This window comes from Lytechinus pictus, chromosome 4 (genome assembly GCF_037042905.1).
Source record: "Lytechinus pictus isolate F3 Inbred chromosome 4, Lp3.0, whole genome shotgun sequence".
Lineage (NCBI taxonomy): Eukaryota > Metazoa > Echinodermata > Echinoidea > Temnopleuroida > Toxopneustidae > Lytechinus > Lytechinus pictus.
The window spans coordinates 11,156,181-11,174,690 of NC_087248.1; the positions used below are offsets into that span (position 1 = coordinate 11,156,181).

The 18,510-nt window shown below is 34.7% G+C and overlaps 2 protein-coding genes across 3 annotated transcripts in view; one reads left to right on the forward strand and one right to left on the reverse strand.

The window, feature by feature from the left end:
* Positions 1-12,271, forward strand: part of LOC129259558 (guanine nucleotide exchange protein smcr8a-like) — a 34,227-nt gene extending 21,956 nt beyond the window's left edge. For both annotated transcript variants that reach the window (XM_064098376.1, XM_064098377.1), the window contains exons 13-20: positions 710-841; positions 1,237-1,345; positions 1,929-1,982; positions 2,562-2,742; positions 3,636-3,796; positions 4,194-4,305; positions 5,010-5,156; positions 7,239-12,271. In XM_064098376.1, the coding sequence (XP_063954446.1) occupies positions 710-841; positions 1,237-1,345; positions 1,929-1,982; positions 2,562-2,742; positions 3,636-3,796; positions 4,194-4,305; positions 5,010-5,132 (872 nt within the window). In that variant the 3' untranslated portion in view covers positions 5,133-5,156; positions 7,239-12,271. The remainder of the gene's footprint in view (positions 1-709; positions 842-1,236; positions 1,346-1,928; positions 1,983-2,561; positions 2,743-3,635; positions 3,797-4,193; positions 4,306-5,009; positions 5,157-7,238) is intronic.
* A 1,099-nt stretch (positions 12,272-13,370) lies between these two features.
* LOC129259027 (PH-interacting protein-like) overlaps positions 13,371-18,510 on the reverse strand; it is a 42,015-nt gene continuing 36,875 nt past the window's right edge. Inside the window, exon 35 of the mRNA XM_064098375.1 lies at positions 13,371-18,147. Coding sequence (XP_063954445.1) covers positions 17,525-18,147 — 623 coding nt within the window. The 3' untranslated portion in view covers positions 13,371-17,524. The remainder of the gene's footprint in view (positions 18,148-18,510) is intronic.

The following is an 18,510-nucleotide window of genomic DNA, read 5'->3' on the forward strand; positions in this document are numbered from 1 at the left end:
GGATGCAGTGTATTATGGATATTGCATTTATTGTTGTTGAATACATGTACTTCATAAGTTATTTTTCCTTTGAAATGCTTTCTTGGCAGCTACATCAGTGGCGGATCTAGCTTTTTGCTGAGAGGGGGGAGGGATTTGACAAGTTTGTTTTACCCAATAACGATGAACTGCGATGTAATGCGTCCTACCCCCCCCCCCCTCCTTCCGTAGATCTTCCACTGTTCTGCTTGCATGCCTCTTGTAAATAAAGGTGTTGGAGTTTTGATCCCGCACTCCTGTTTTATTATTTTTAGGAAGCCCAAGGCTCATGTAGAGGTGTTGTGGCTCAGTGGATAAGTCTCCGGACTTCAAACCACAAGGTCTGGGGTTCAAATCCCACCGCAGGACTCGCGTCCTTTGTCAAAGTGCTGGTCTAGATTCACCACTCTCCACCCAGGTGTATTAAATGGGTACCCGGTAGGAAGGAATTCTGTGAATGGTCAAGCGTCCGATCAGGATAGCCGTGCTAAAGCCGGGGTAATAGTATGCAGCACTTTGAAACATTTGTATTAAGCGCTACATAAAGGTTGCATATTATTATTAATAATAATAAATAATAATTATTGTTATTATTATTATCATTATCATTATCATCATTATCACTATTATTATTATGGAGCCACTGTTCATGATGTAAAAAGGATTTTCTCTTGTTGATTTCCTTTGACAGCGAGCAGTGGGGAGAGTCTAGACAAGTATCACCTAGTGCCTTCAGGGCAGGAACCAGTACTACGTAGGAATACTAAAGTACCAGTAGGGTGCTATGCATCTAGGCTAGCTAGCACTAACTCTGATCTACCAGGTAACATTTCATTTGATTTGATTTGAATTGATTTGATTTGATTTGAATTGGTTTGTTTTTTATTCTATTTGATTTGATTTGGTTTTTAATTGATTTTATTTGATTTCATTTAATTTGATTTAATTTAATGTGATTCAATTTGATTTTAATTGGATTGATTTGGTTTGGTTTGGTTTGATTTTATTTTATTTGAATTGAATTGATTTGATTTGATTTAATTTCATTTGATTTGATTTCATTTGAATTGATTTGATTTGATTTTAATTGAATTGAATTGGACTGGATTGATTTGGTCTGGTTTGGTTTGGTATGATTTGATTTAATTTGTGTGTATCAAATTAAACATAATCGTTAGAATTGTTATATTATTATCAATTTTTGTTTTTGTTTAATAGGCTCAGGAATCAAAGAATTCATCAGTCGTTATGTCTTTGCCATTCATCTCATCTATGCACTTCTATCAGGGAGGACTGTCGTTATTGCTGCCTCACCCACCAAAGAAAGGTACATCATCTTGTACATTTCATACATCAAATATTTTTGCAAAATCTCATCAATAGGGAAAATTCAAGAGAGGATATGATGTTATTGCTTTTTCATTTGCTTCTTGCACTCAGATGTCGGGATTTATTTTAACTCTTGAATTTACTGTGAAATATGTTATATCTTTTAGGACAAGATATCTGCTGATCATATAATATTCTTATATTGGCAACAACACTTATCCATTCACTACTCAATTTGTACAGTAGATTATAATGCATCCAGAGTTCATGACATGGTAATAATGTATTTGTTCAAAAAGTTGAAAATTGTAAGATTTTAGTAGAATCATTGATATGGAATATTTTATTCTGAAAGTCGTCCTTTTTTGTGAAATACCTCCAAACTTTCATTAGCTTCAATCCCTAAGTGATTCTCAATTGATTCAGGCCCAGTACGGCAATAAGGGTTCGTTGCTCATAAAGATGTCTGTGATTTCTCTTATTTATGCAACAAATGAACCTTCATATTATGTTCTTTGAACTATATTGCAATTGTGATAATTAATTTGTAAATCACCCTTTGACCTTTCACCTTTATGCAGAGAGGTCAATTCACTGGTCAGGACTCTTTGGCTGTTCGTCCCCGGGCACTCAAGGTAGCCAACTCAATCTTCTTGATTTTGTTAACATCCCTTTCAAATACTATTTACTTCTTTAGCAGATCAACATCACTGAATGTGATCAAACTTGTTGGAAGCTAAAGAGACATGTTAAGTTTGCACACATCCCATTTTACATGTTAATTGTCATGGAATAATTAAACCAGCTCTGAAGATGCTTTCAGATATTTTGTTTCATATTTTAAACTTTTTTTTAAAATTTCCTTTGGAAAGAAGTATCGGAACTTTCAATATCAGCTTTTTGTCAACTATGTATTTTTTTTATCACTCACAGACCCTTCATCATTGTTTATCGGGGTCTTCATTTATTGAAAGTGGAAAATCAATTAATTTCAATTTAATGAAGCTGTAACTGTATTTATGTGATGCATTTCTTTGTAATAAATATACATGTTATTGTATTTTTAATGTTATCAAATTGCAATATGGAATGTGATTTAAAAGAAGATTTTATAAAAAAAAGAAGATTTTATTTTTATATTTGTAATTTTAGTGTTATTACAATATAACACATCATGGCATCAAATAAAATTTCTTTTTGAATTTGTCTTGTAGTCGCTACCACCTTGTTGTGCCATGGCATACGAAGCCGCTATGCATGACAGACCTCGCCAGGATGAAACTTGTGGGCCTCTCAAAACCAAAGTCTTTAGCAAGAGTCTTGCCATCGTCAGTACGCAGATATGTCACCTTGTTCGACTATGACCAACAAACTCTTTGGACACCAGCGTACAAGGTACATGAATAATTTTGCAATTAAATACTAAGTGAATAATATTTTATAATAACTATGCATCTAGGACCCATCTCCAAATTCTGGATTTATATCCTGCCTTTTTTAAGGACTTTGGTCCTTTTTGGAAAGGGCAAGGGGCATTTGATTTTTTTTGCTTTCAAGCTATCTATACATTTAGAACATACAGGTATAATTTCAAAGTGAATAGTGTTTTAGAGTTCTTTTTACTATGTATCTAGTACCGAAATCTCGAAATTATTGAATTAATATTGTGTGTTTTTGAGGACTTCTGTTATTTTTTTAGAAGGGAGGAAGATGGCATTTCTGTATCCAGTATCAATCTCCGAATTTCAGATTACTAGTCATTGTTTTTTAGGATGGTCAACTTTTTAATGGAGGCATTTCTGTTTTCTTGCTTTCAAGCTATCTGTATACATCACAACATATTACTTGGTAAAACTAATAAATGTTTTAACTGCTAACTCAATGTTGTTTTATAAATTTAATTTGCAGTAAAGGTGGGTTGTAATGAAATACTTCTGAAATATACATCATTAAGTGGAGTTCTGGGGTTCATCTTACAAAGAGTTGCGATTGATCTGATCAATCCCAACTATGGAAAGCCAGCAGCATTTGTTCAAAACTTTTTCTAGAAATGACGTATATTCATACATTCACTGTTTTCTTACAATTCAGTATGCTTCTCGTTGTTTTCAATGGACCTTGAGCAAATTCCCAAAAGAAAAAATTATGAAATTGATGGATTTGCCATATACTTGAGATTGATCGGATCAGTCGTTACTCTTTGTAAGACGGGGCCCAGGAGTTTTCTTCAGATATTTTTTTTTATACAGGTTGTTAATTTCTTCTCTTGTATGTTTTTTCCTGTTCAGGGCAATGTTCTTGACTCCATTGTAAGTCGGAACAAGCACTTCCAGACGGACCAATGTTACCTTGCACATATACAGAGCACTCTACTACAGTTAGCTTCAAAAGCATTCCTATACTACCATTCCTACTGCCTGAATTCACCAAACTCACATCTAATTAACAGGTCAGTATCCTTGCTTCTGAATCTTTAATACATGGTGATGTTAGTGATAATGAGGAAGATGATGATGTGGTGGTGGTGGTGGTGATGATGATGATGATGATGATGATGAGGATGGTGCTGCTAATGATGATGGTGATAGTGATGAGCAGGAGGAGAAGGGTGATGATGATGTGGGGATGTGATGTTTTAGTGTGTATTTTTAAAAGATTTATTTGATAGATTAGATTATTAATCAATCATGTAATTCATTTTAGATAAATGAAAATACTAGAAATGTATAAATCATTTACATGTATAAGGCACCCTTAGGTATTTAGCATATTTTTACTGGATATAAATCAACTTTAAGATTCATTACAATGAATTAAACAACGGTGTTCTTGATTTTTTTTAAAAGTACTTCAAGTGCAGACAGCACTATACGCCAGAACAGCTCACCTGCGAGGGTTAATTCTGCATCATTTCTTTCAAAGCTTGGTCTTGTGGATGGGGATTGCAAAATTGTAGAGGTAAGTACATGGGTATTGTTTCTTGTCTCTTTCAGGGTAAAACTATATTAATTACATAATATTCTTCAATTTGGCAATAACCCTTAATCCTTTAATACCGCACCATAATATGTTGTCAGTTTGTAATACTATGAGAGATGAATATGTATGAAATGGCCTTGTTTATGAATATCAATTGCAAACTTTCAGTTTTGAAATTTGATACCAATTTGGGGTGTCAATGCTTATTTACCTTTTAGAATTCCTGAAATTATATGTAATATATCATTAACTATGAATTATTGGAGAAACATTAACATTATCCTGAAGACAATCCTGAAAACAATTTCCTTTGTATTTGTCGCTTTCTAATGCAATTATGTATAATTGTATCTATGCATGTGATATGTAATGTTTTATTACAAATGTTTGTGATGTGAGCAAAATGAATTTCCATGTAGACAATAAAATGATACTGAATTTAATTGAATTATATTTGGAATGACCATTGTACTCATGTATTAAGATGCTGAATGAAGTGTAATTGTCTACAATATTGATTGATAGCCATTGTTCTCTCTCACTCGCGTTATCATTTTCTTTCTTTCTTTTTCTCTCTCTTTTTCTCTTTCTCTTTTTCTTTCTCCCTCATTCCTTGTTCTGTCTGCTAGTAACCCATCTGTAACGAATATTTGATTATTTTTATTTGTTTTGAAAACCTCCAGTACTGGGTGGAACTAATAAAGCGACAGCAGCTAGATGAGATCATGCATCAACAGGGCTATGCCGATATACCCTCCCCTAGTATACGACTGGATCATCGGGTCTGTAGCCGGTACCAGATGTAGTTCAAACGGTACCGCTATGTGATGGTATGTAATGTGCTATACCCTCGCCTCGTATATGACTATATCACCAGGGGCCCGTTGCAGAAAGAGTTGCAATCAATCGCAACTCTAAAAATCATGCGCAACTTGATTTTCAACCAATCAACAGCGCGCATTTGAGACTTGCGCTTGATTTTTAGAGTTGCGTTTGATTGCAACTTTTTCTGCAACGGGCCCCAGGTCTATAGCAGGTACAATTTGTATTTCAAAGGTTATCACTATGTGATGGTTTGTAAAACCATACCGTCCACTAGTGTATGACTGGGTCATCAGATGTGTAGCAGGTACCCAATATATATAGTTCAAAGGGTACCAGTGTCTGATACTATGTACCACAATATACCCTCCATTACTATACAACTTCATTATTACATTATTATAAGATACATGTTAAAAGTTGGGTCATCAGAGTTCAGGACCCCATCTTACAAAGAGCTAGAATTGATCCAATCAACCACAACTATGGAAAGCCAGCAATGTCATCATCTGAAAGCATGCTAGTTCCATATGCAGTGCTTCCACTCTTCCCAAAATCCACGAAATTCCGGGAAGTTTTCTGGGAAGTTATCATTTCCAAGAATGATATTATTTTCTGAATATTATGTCAAAATCTATCTCAAATTGGATCCTTGTAATGAAAATGTCAAAATGTTTGCTCGCTTGCAATTTTTTGCCCGATATATGTCTTTGGTCATATTTCGCCCCTCAAAATTGTTGGCTCATTACGGCACTGCGCCCTATATTTCATCTTTTTTGTGTATAGAAGAGAAGTATATCATCTTGTGAAAGACTGGAGAACATTGGTAAAATTCCGAGATATTTTGTAAAATTCCAGGAACTTTCAGAGTAGATTCCAGGAGGTTTCATTTTGAAAAGTGGAAGCACTGTCCACATGTTTTCTAGATATGTTGTATATTCAAGATTCAAGATTTATTCATTCCATTCGATAAAAAGATACAATTCATACATACAAATTTACAAGATTTACATATACATACACATTTACAAGATTTACATTTGAATACAATACAATTTATACAAACACAGAAATGGTATTGATTTCACATATACAGAAAAAATCAAATGGAAATGGGTCACTGCAAAAGTTCAAAAGAGACTTGAACTTGTCAAGGCTGTGTCCCAAACTGGAATTAAACATTGTTGCAATGGATAGTTTAAGGTAAATAATGATAAAAAACAATACAAAAATAAGAAATTTTACAAAATAAACATAAAGTGAAGTGAAGAGGGAGTGAAAAGTTGAATTATTATCGTATGAAAAAGTATATAAATAGGGATTAGGTATGTGTAAACTTTAACAGATATGACTTTAATTTCCTTTTATAACCATTGAAATTACTAGTTTGACGTATCTCTTGAGGAAGTGCGTTCCAAATAAGGGGTGCAGTATGTTTAACAATAAATGAAACAAATGTTTTAGTACATCTGAATATATGAAATTTCTCTTTATGACGAGTATTGTAATTATGGATCTCATTATTGAATGATAATAATAATTGAATATTTTCAGGTAAAGATGTGTTTACATGTCTGAAGAGGATTAATCCTATTAGAAATTTATTAAGCTTATATATATCAATTACATTCAATTTGAGAAACAAAGGTTTAGAGTGGGCATGAAAATCAGATAAAGTACAGTATCTAAGTACTCTCTTTTGTAGTTTTAGAAGTTTGTCTAACTTTGATAGATATGTATTTCCCCAGAAAATGTTTCCATAACTTAAATAAGGCAAGACAAGTGTATTATACAACAAAGTAAGAATATTCCTAGGTACATACATTATTAGTTTTCGGGACATTGTGCAAATTTTCTGTGAGAACAATTATGACAATGATGGATTTCCATATAGTCGAGGTCGATCGGATCAGTCGTAGCTCTTTGTAAGACAGGGATCAGATATATTGAGGCACTGATATGTGTCATTGTGTACCATCTCTTGGCACCGCTATGCATGGTCATATACACCTAAATTGTGTTTACTTGGCCATTTTAAATTGACATTTCAGTCTAAACCGTGTATTCATTTTTGTGTGTTTGAATCCCAGGTGTAGTCTTGTCTATCGCTTCTGGAAACTAATTACATCATAACCAAATGTAAAGGTGTATGGTTCTATGAATATACTTGGCTTGATATTCCAATGATTGAAATTTGTCAACTCTCAGGCCTGTATTCAGAAGTCAGGTCTAACTCTGTGCTAAAATTATGGAAAGCCAAAAATGTCAAAATTTTCCTTACATTGTATGATTCTTATGTTTACTGTGCTCTGTCCTAACTCGTGAAGGGTGATGAAAGCAATCATATTTCTCCTTCCAAAGTAGTTTAGAATGATTTGAGAGAAAAACGAGCTGATACATTGCAATTATGGTGTTAGAGATTTATGTCAACATTGGCTATCCATATAGTTAAACAACAACTTCAAACCGGAGTTAAGATTAAACCCGACTTCAGAATACGGGCCTTAGCCTCTATGAAATATTGATTTAAATTGTTATTCAGGTTGTTATATGGGGAATTCGTACTCAAATTCATCAAAGGAAATGTTTTGTGACACTCTGCACGACTAGTACATGACCACAAAAATTGCATATACACGTGTATGTGCTGATTTTCCTTGGTATAGCAGACCAAAATCATTTGATGTACGGATAGAAGGGGAGGGGGTGGCTTAATTTCTTCCAAAGATTAATTGCATACTTCTTGCCTTGTCTAGCAATGATTGTTCAAACTTTCAATTTTACATTGATGTTTTTCCCAATTCTTCCTTGACCCTGTAACACAAAGCTTTATGATTGATAAATAGGCTGATTTTTATGATTGATTGCATTGATCATTACATGCAATCTATCATATAAATCAAATTTACAATCAATCTCTATGTTTTGTGGAATGTGGCCCGGGTATTGCATTTAAGTTGATTATATCACATGTGCTCTAATCTATGTGACTGTATATGTTATATTTTTTATGTTTTGTACTTTGGGTAAGGGATTTTTTTCACAAAATTATATATTTTCTTAAACACCCTGTCACCGATCAAATTCTAATGCCTTTATTCACTTCATATCATTTCTTGATCTTGATATTTAAATATTTCGATTTTATACAACGTTATAAACCCTTATTTTCTTGCCCAATGAAAGGAGAGCGTACCCTTAACTCTCTGCCAGCTGAAGGATTATTCACAGTGGTTTAATTTTCCAAAATTTTCATGTATATCATCAACAAAGTCATTATTTTCTTTTGAATCAAAGATTAATCTCCTTGTAATACTGGCTGATATGAGGAATGCTGTTCAGGGGGGTGTTTCACAAAGATTTTTCAGTGTGACTTAGAGTCGCATTTAAGTTCCCAAATGGGCTTCAGGATGAAATGGTTCACCGCATTGGTCAAACCATGCTTAGAGGGCGCGCGCTACTAGATTGCACGTTATACTGCTGAGGGAGTGGAGGATGTGCACACATTGTGCGCGGGAATGACTGATTGGGAATGACCGGGGTAATGATATATCTGTAAAGCGCTTAGACACATCTTTCCGATATATTAAGTGCTATATAAAAGCGGATTATTATTATGTCATATTCACATTTTTTTAAAGCATGATTTGTGGAACACCCCCTGCTATTGTATTGCATTACTTTGCATTTTGATTGACTATTATAAAATACTTCAATAAAATACTTATGTAGCAGGGTTTTTTTTAACATATGACTATACCGAACCTTGTTCCTTCAACTTAAAGTGGTAATCAAAAGTAAATCAGAAGTAAAATTAATCCTTGTGATACGTAATTGACATATATTTTAATTCCATAATACATAAACCAGTATCATAAATCTTATATAATCCATTGAAGTTCTCTTATTCATTGTGATATATCTATTAATGTAAGTGTTGTCAATATGTCATGTTACTTACACAGATTTAAATTAAGAAATATGTAAATTAATGAAATAATATGCTATTTATGAAATTATTATGTACTTCTTGGAATATATCAGCATTGTACTTTGTATTAGCTGTTAAAGTATTGATTTTCTTGTATATGTGATATTTGAATGTGTATTTAACTTTCATCTCAGGTTGTGTATGATTAATTATTTTGGCAATTAAAGATAAATTCAGTTCTGGAATGATTCAAATTTTATAATATCACTAATATTGATTATAATGCGCACATATCCAAGTTACAACGCTATAGGTGTTTATATATCCATTTTGTTAGGTGCTCAAGGCGCTTATATTACCCCAGCTATTAAAGCTAGGCTATTGATTGTTGGGTTTACAGCTTTTTTTCTGGAATGAAATTTTTCAATTTTCAAGTCATTTTGGAATAAAGAAGGAAATTCCACTGAAAAGATTGCCTTTCATATGCCCTAATATAGGAAATACATTACCATGGACAAGAAATATTCTAACAGTTTGGGCCAGAGATTCATTAAAAAATGTTGGGTACCCGACTACCCGTTAGATGCTTCTGGTGTTTCTACATGCTATGTATGTAATACATTTTTTTTTGGAGTAGGGGGGGGGGGTGTGAATTTCTTATCAGTTCAATATTCTATAAATATCACATCATAATATATATTTGTCCCAATCATTTGGATAGATATCAAACAGTTACTAAAGTACTTGCACTGCACACAAAAATGAGACCAAACGTTAAAGCTGTAATAAATGATCTACCCAAACTGTTTTTAACAAGACATCTCTTTAAAAGCGTTCATGTATTGCTAATATGTACACACTTAATGTGCAATTCATATTAGGGGACTTTTTAATCTTTAATCTTTTTAAACATTCTCAACAATTTTAATGAAAGACTGAGATTTCTCATGGACAATTCCATAAAGAATGTTTGTCCTACTCCTTATATATATGGTTTTGTCATGAAGTGGCTTACCTCTGCTTTCTCATTCATATGAAAGGCTTAATTCTCTCAAATCATAGTGGCTTGAGCAGTTCATGAAAAAAAAGGTTCCATGTCATTTGCTCCGGTGGAAAATATGTGCTTTAAACCAAACATAAAACCTAACCTCCATAGCTAAATAAACCTTAATCCTCATCTTTACATTATTCTGAACCAAAAACTATATTACAATCCTAACTCTTGCCCTTGAACTGCTGAGATAATTAGACCGGAGCAAATGTGCTAGCAAAAAATGGGGTTGGACATACAAAATGTTTGATTATTTTATGGAATTGCTCTCATATACTATTCTCACCTTTCCCAGACCTGCCAACCAGTACGTTTAGCCGTATTTAGTACGTTTTTGCAACCAAAATACGGCAGTACGTTTTTTCTTTGAAAAATATGATTTTTGTAAAAAATTACTAAATCGTAATTTATTGAGAAAAATAATCTCTATATGTCTCTTTTTCATAAAACGTCACAAATATGGTTATTAGATCAATGTAATTTCAGGTAACTTGTTTTTTTTTCAATCATTTTGTTAAAACCAGGGTGAAGATATACACATGTTTTAATATATTTTTTTTCCATCTGCAAGAGCAGTGCGCATTTTAGCTTGCATGCAGCTTGAGCGCCGCGATGAGTTTTTTTAATCACAGAATACAGTTTTTCATTCCCAGAGGTTGGCAGGTCTGCTTTCCTGGTACTCAAGCTTTTATTCAAATTAAATTATACAAAAATACAATTGATAATAGATGGCACTTATTATGGTCATGACAGATCATCTGTATAGGTTGAAAATACCAAAATGTTAAGCTTCTGTTCTTGTGCGTTTCTTAACCTGTATGCCAAGTTATGTACAAGTTATAACTACCAATATGTATACATTTACTAGAGTATTAAATTTAAATTTAAAGGTTCTGTATGCTTTCAATTAATGCATGTCGTCTGTGAGCTGTTAAAACCTTGTATCTTAGAATTGAAAACAAAAGATAGAGCTTTGTCTGAGCCGAGATACTCGGCTTTGACCGCCCACTGACGATGTGCATTGCTAAGGAGAGATTATAACATTTTTGTCTTTCATAAAAGATTTACATGTTGTGTTGAGTTGTATGTAATAATGAGAAAGATACATGTATATTCCATTTGTATGCCAATGTTGTTTTGTTCATCCTGCCAGTGCTATGTAAAACTATATCTGTAAGGAGTTGATTTGATTGAAGGGGTTGCAATATTTTGATGTCAAAGGTCACACAAATTATTATCTCATTCTCGTAATCATTTTTATGCATGAATATTCAAGATGTATACACATGTAGGTCAAAGGTCATATAAGAAATGGGAATTGTGTTATGATGACTAAAAATGACAGCACAAAATGACACTATGCACATAGCTATTCTTTCTTGATATGCTGTAGATACTCGTCAATTGTGTGCAAATTTTATCACTCAGAGCAGTGGATGAATGTAGATATTGTTGAAACATCAACCACAAACAGCTTTGACAGAATTGGAATACCGGTAGTACTAAATAGCCACGAACAGTAAGACCCACAGAAAATTTGTTTTTCATGATGCATGTGCCAATGTTCATTATGTTGAGAGACTTGTAGTTCGAACATTTTTTTTCCTAAGACGTACATGTAGGACAGGTTGCAAATGAGAGTTGAATATTTGCACAGATTGTAAAGGTGCTGTCACATCATTCCGTGCAAGCTTTGCGTGTGACTTGCGGGAAACTTTTTTTCTCCCCTTAGGACGCCCGCACGGACAGTATCTCGCACGCATCTCACCTGCAGAAGTGCACGCAGGTCTGATTTGCATGCAGAAAAGTTTTGAACATGCTCAAAACTTTGTGTTGGGTGAGTTGCGGGTTGTTGCCTGCAACTCACCTGCAAGGATTGCACGTAAGGATGTGACAGGGCCTTAAGGCGTTTGTGAAAAGATGACTATTTGGCACAGATGTTAAACGATGTGATTTGTGATGGCATTATTGAAATGGGCACAAATTGAACTGTTTATAAGTGTACCACATATATACACAGACTAATATTGTTGTACAAGTGTCATTTGTTTATTCATATCATCGAATGTTCCAGTGCAATTCAAATTTAACTTAATTTACTTTTTGTTTTCATGAATAAAAAGTGAGATGATTTCTATGAAGTGGTCTGTCTTTGGTGTATATGTCTTTTTTAGTCTTTTATTGAAGTTTTTCATGACTGTCAACTGTAATTTCTTGAGACAAAGTCGAATAGGAATATGTTCTTATTAAACAATAAATTACCCTCTCGAGTCCTGGTGGGTGTTTCATAAAGCTGTTCGTAAGATAAGAGATAACGGGTGATCCTTTCTTGTCATAAATGGTATACACCAAAATGCTCAATGGAGATGGTTTAGCACGTAAGAAAGGTTCACCAGTCGTTCTTAACGTCGCTAACTTACGAACAGCTTTATGAAATGGGGCCCCAACTTATGATTGGGTTCCTCAAGGGAATGGCAAAGCATTTATACAATCATATTTACGACGTGGTTTTGATTCCATAGTTTGAAACTATGGTTATGCAGATTATCAATTCAGAGTCCAATAATAAATTTCACTTTTAATCATCATATCAGCCATGTTCAGCCCACTGCAAGGCGAAGGCCTCCTCAAGTTGGTGCCAAAGGTGCTTGTCTTGTGCTGATGCAATCCAATTTATGCCAATGAACTTTGTGAGCTGATCACTCCATCTAAATTTTGTATACAGTGACTCAATTGACACTTGCTACAGAGGTTACTACAAGTCCAGAGTTTAATTATGTTAATTTGTAAACATAAGCGATTGGCATATTTTTGCAGTAACATCAGTAACAAGCGAAAATTAAAAGCCAGTCAAACTGACGTCGTTAACAAAATAATGCATCAACAACAAAAAAATAGAATAAACAATCAATTTTCATTGTAAACTGAGGACTTTCTCTTTTATTATGGAAAGGAACAAACATGAAGGGTACGATGCCAATCACATCTTGAACATCTGCATTATTCTGTAGAAAATATTGCACTTTGATAATGCTGGAAAACATAACATGAAATGTACATGGGGGGAAAAGTGGCGGAAATATGCTCTTGGCTTTACAACCATGTGAAAATCCCCCAAACAGGCCCATAGTATACTGTCCAATATTTAAGTAAGAATGCCACTTTAAGATGTCATAGTCAAACAAATATCTCCGCACTGCAATGTTTTCAAAGTAAGCAAGGGCTCATACAGAAGCAATACAGATTAACTTTGTTGATGTTATATCTCATAGGACCTGGGAAATCTGCTTAATTTGGAAAAACAAAAATTGTCTTCGAAGATATAACATCAGGGTTCCCACGGAAATTTGAAAACAGAATTCCATGACTTTTCCTTGACTAAATTGTTGCTTTCCATGGCTTCCTGTGACATCACGGGAGATATGTAGAATTTAGGAAGTCACAAAACTGGGAAAAATGGAAATCATGAACACCAATTATAATAGCAGAGTATGAGAGCTGCAAGACAAACTGGAAAGCGGCCATAGCCAAGAGGTAAATGCAATTCCATGATTTTTGCATGACTTTTCACAAAATTTTCAAATTCCCTCACTTTTCATGACCACAAATTTTTTCCAGGATATTCCATGACTGTGGGAACCCTGAACTTGTTTTGCATAAATTGCTTTGATCTGATACATCATTTGGTTTACATGGTTCACTGTATAAATTGAATTTACCCATGTAAATTGAATTTCATCCCATGATTTATTTTTTTCTTTGAAGACTTTAATATGAGCTTGACTAGACATGAACATTGCATTTACAGAAGTCAACTTTAGAAAAGTGAGAAATTCACCACAATCGAAGGAAATCAAAAGACCACTATCTTTCAGAGTCTGGTGGGTTGAAAGTTTTCCAGGTCAACATATTTCACTGCATACAGTGAATTTTTAAACTTCAGTTTGACTGCACATGCAGAGGATATTAGGGAGCTAAACAAAAGTCTAGCATATTTTTTGGGCGGGAATCCGGCTCAGCATCTTTTACAGCAAGCTTTTTCACAAATCCCCATTGTGTTATCTCTGGTGATATGAGGGGATTGGTGATGAATGAGAATAAACTCAATTCCTGGGGCCAATTAAACAAAGCTTAGCAATCACCGTAAAACTCCTTTTTACAATTGACTGCATTGACTACAATGGACAATCATCAAAATCAAGCGTATGGTTAATCGGTGACAACATTCGCTCCTGTGACATTTGCAGCGATCTTAATATCTTAGAGTGCATCAGACTAGAATTAGGACTGTAATAAGAGTTTTTGGTACAGAATAATGTAAAGATTAGGATTAGGGTTTACTTAGTGTTGGAGGTTAGATTTTAGGTTTGGCTTCACGTGCTGATTTACAATTGGAGCAATTGTCGCCAGAGCAAAGGTCATGCGACCGATGGAAGATACTTGCTGGATTCCTAGGGCCAGAAACACAAAGCTAAGCAATCATCGTAAAACATTTCTTATGAATGATTCCATTGACTACAATGTACAGTTCATTGTCAAAATCAAGCGTATGATTAATCGCTAACCTTTGTGTAATGGGGCCACTGATGAAGGAGGTGACTCTGATCGAGGTGTCTTAAGGACTTTATCATGAGGCTTTGCATAAATATGCATAGCAATATTCCTTGATATTGCCCCCCAAAACAAATCATTTACAAAATATTTAGTCAGTTCATCTTATGAATGAAGGTACATTGCAATTCGCGGACATCAGACTTTATGAGAAGCAAAAAAAATCCATGTGGTGCAGCTATATCCTTGCAGCTCAGCAAATTACACTCTATCATCGAATCTAATCACAGCCATATCTTTTACTTTGCTAAAATCAGATCAGGAGTGGAATAAAGACTAACAACATGTATGAGGCAAGAAGGAAAAAAATGGACAGCTAAGATTGGACATACAACTCATTCTCCCAAGATTGATGGAGTGAATACTAGTCGAAGCATTAACACCTATTTTTTTTTTTTTAAACTTGGTTTCAAATTTTCCCATTTAAAGGGATGCCTGACAAGATTCCCATCTGGAAAAATCATCCCTAAGAAAAGGAATATTATTGAGGTCAGTACAGTGCTAAATGATACATTTTCTGTAACCTTAAGACATAACTGAGTGATAAGTCTTTGATGCAAAAGTACTTGAAAATTTTGATAGCACCCTCAATAAAATCGAACGTCCTGTCGCTAAGAAACAACAAAACACACATATCTTAGATTCCTGAGATAATAAGTTTGAAAAGTAAGCACAAAATCATACGAGGCAAACTCAATCGATAAATCACAGAATGAACATTATTTTCTACAGCGCATACATGTAGATATCACATAAAGATATCGGTAAACAGCTCTCTTTCTCTTTGATAATATATATACATGTTTGAAGTACGAAAGTGAAAAGAAATTGTATTTATATCATGAAATGTAAACAAAGTACCTCGTCAGCTGTCAGTGGAAGACAATCAACAAAAGAAGATTTGACTTTCTTTTCGCTTCGTGCAAGGGTGCATTTATAGTCAGATTTTGAAGGCAGCATCAGAGTTTAATGACAGGTTGCATACATCCTTGTTTTTCAATTAAAAAAATTTTGATCATTTAAATTGACTTGAAATGTGGAAATGTGTGTATTTAGACACTTATTCAGATGATTTTTTGGGGTTTAAAACACGTGCACAGGATGGTATCAATAATGGATAGAGCATTATCATTAATTTGACGCAAGATAAAAGATCAATGTGGATATAAATGCCTTGGTGAAGGGCCATGCTGGAATTCAAACACCACACTTTCATGGTGTAGTCGGACGCCTCAGACCACTCGGCCACGACACCTTGCTATTTACTTGGAGATACTATGCACAATTATGATGTTTTACTCAATACTGTATAGGCAGCATCCATAACATACACAATGATATGGTGCACCGTTCCTCCAAGAAAAAAGGAAAGCATCATCCTCATTTCGTTTCCCACAATGGCGAATGAATGGCTGTATTCATGAACAGCATTACCGGTCCAAGTTTAGAATCTGCATTTTAAAACACTCATTGTGCCTTGAATAATTGAATATAAATGCACCCTTTAATAGTTTATCAACAAGAAGGCTAACAGCACCCTCTATTTGAGCTCATGATGGCAAACTACATGAATGCACCAGCACTCTCTATAAGCTCTCTTGCATACGATTGGACCATATCCTGTGTCAAATCGAAAACAAAGAGAGATTGATCTCACACTTCTATCTCTTACTAACAAAATTTCTCATTCAATGACAATATTTTAGTTTCATTGGAATATATCACATCTCTTGCCTAAATAATAGGGCCAAGTTTCTTTCTTTCATAAACTAAATCCCTACCTTCATGCTTTATCCCATAACAGTTTAGTTCCTCATCTTTCAGTTTGCTACAAAACTAATTCTTTCAATGAAAATTCATAAAACAGAGAGTGAAGGAAATTAAAAACAGTAACCCTGTCAGAGAATATTGCTTCTTAATTGTTTCCCCCTTTTTTTTTCTTCAAAATTAGACTTTCTTTCTTCCATAGGTGTACAGCTCCCAGAACAAGCAATTGATATAAAAATAATGTTATTTTCTCCCAAAATAACTTCCAAACAAAGAAAAAAATAAAAACATGTATCCAAACAGTGATACTAAACTGGGATGGAATAAAGGAATGTTGAGTTATCAAGACAATTTGAATTTGTTTGTCGCACATCAATTTGTGTGTGTCTCTCTCTCTCTCTTTCTCTCACACTGTTTGACATTCAAGCTAGAAATTCCATTTGTTGATCAAACCATTCTTATTCACTTAGTTATGTATTCCTGTTCGAAACATATCTTAAATTGCAGCATTTGACATGTGCATATGGAGGATTTCGCACACACTTATCACAATTTCAGACCCCAATGTATAAAACACAATGGGCAATTACATTTCCAATTTCTGTAACGATGAATTTTGTCTTTTTCTTTCAAAAAGAAAAACATAATGCACTCCTTTTATTTGAGTTAAAAGTTACTCTATAGAATTGAGAAAATGCAACATGCATTCATGAACTAAAAGTCCTTTTTCAAGCAATTTGAAATCAACTATTAAAGAATAGTCTGAAAGATAAAAATACCGTTTAAGCAGATTTTGTGACATAAAGGTACAATTCCAGAATAGACTTGGAAATTAATCTTAGATATACAGCCCTGATTCTGTAATTTTGGTACAACGTTGTCTCTTTGTTAATCATACTCATTATAGATGATACCTTTCATCAGTTGTGCCTATTCAACAGAATGAATTGAAGTACTTAAGATTGTAAACATCCCTGAAAACATGCTGGATTCGGTTGCAGCATCTCATGTTTGTGTCATGTTCCGAGCAATCTCGCACGTGCCCTCGCCGTCAGTTTTCTGACCCGTCCGCGACTGGAAACGCTCTTCCCATCCTCCTCCTCCTCCTCCTCACTCTGATTGAAGCTCTGGTTATCGCTTTGATTGTCGCTCTGATTATCACTTTCATCAAAGTCCCCGTAATACTGCATGTGCCTGCCTTGGTTCCGTGTCCGTCTTTCCGTCTGAAACTTAACCTTGTGCGAGGGAACGTAAGCGTCGTCTTCGTCGCTGTAATCCACCTTGGAACGCTTCTTCGGCGACACACGCAACGAGTGTTTTGATTTTGCTTTTCGCTTCTTGCCAATTTTTTGCCCTCTTTTACTTCTTTTCGTGGGTTTTTTAGTTCTACCTTGGGTCCTCCGCCTAGTTTTGTAATGGCTATCAATGTCTGAATCAGAACTTTCGCTCTCGCTTTCCTCTGTTGATGATTCAGATTCCTCGTTAGAGTTGACGCCGGAGCCGGCTTCATAGTTGCTGTGTTCACTATCGCCACCATCGCCATCTTCCTCCTCTTCTTCTTCTTTATCCTCCCCTTCACTATTGGAGGCGTCTACCTTCTTCTGTCTTGAACCGTAGCCATTAGTTAAGTTCATCCTCGCTGTGATTGAAAAAAAAAGAAGCTTTTTAAGATCAGGGGCCTGTTTCATCAAACACATTTCCAATAGTAAAAAGTTAATGATGGTGGTGGTGGTATTGATGGGGTTGTTGATGCCGATGATGATGGTGTTTTTGATAAAGATGGAGTTGTTGATGATGATGATAGTCGTGATGATGATAATGATGGTAGTGATGATGGAGTTGATGTTGGTGGTGGTGTTGGTGGGGCAATGGTGGTAGTTTTTTATTTGTGGCTGGCAAAAATGCATGTGTTGGAATTCATTTCCTATATACCTGGCTTGATAGCACAATATCTAAGAAATCAATAGAACTAATAAGACTTTCAATAGTCCAGTTCAAATAT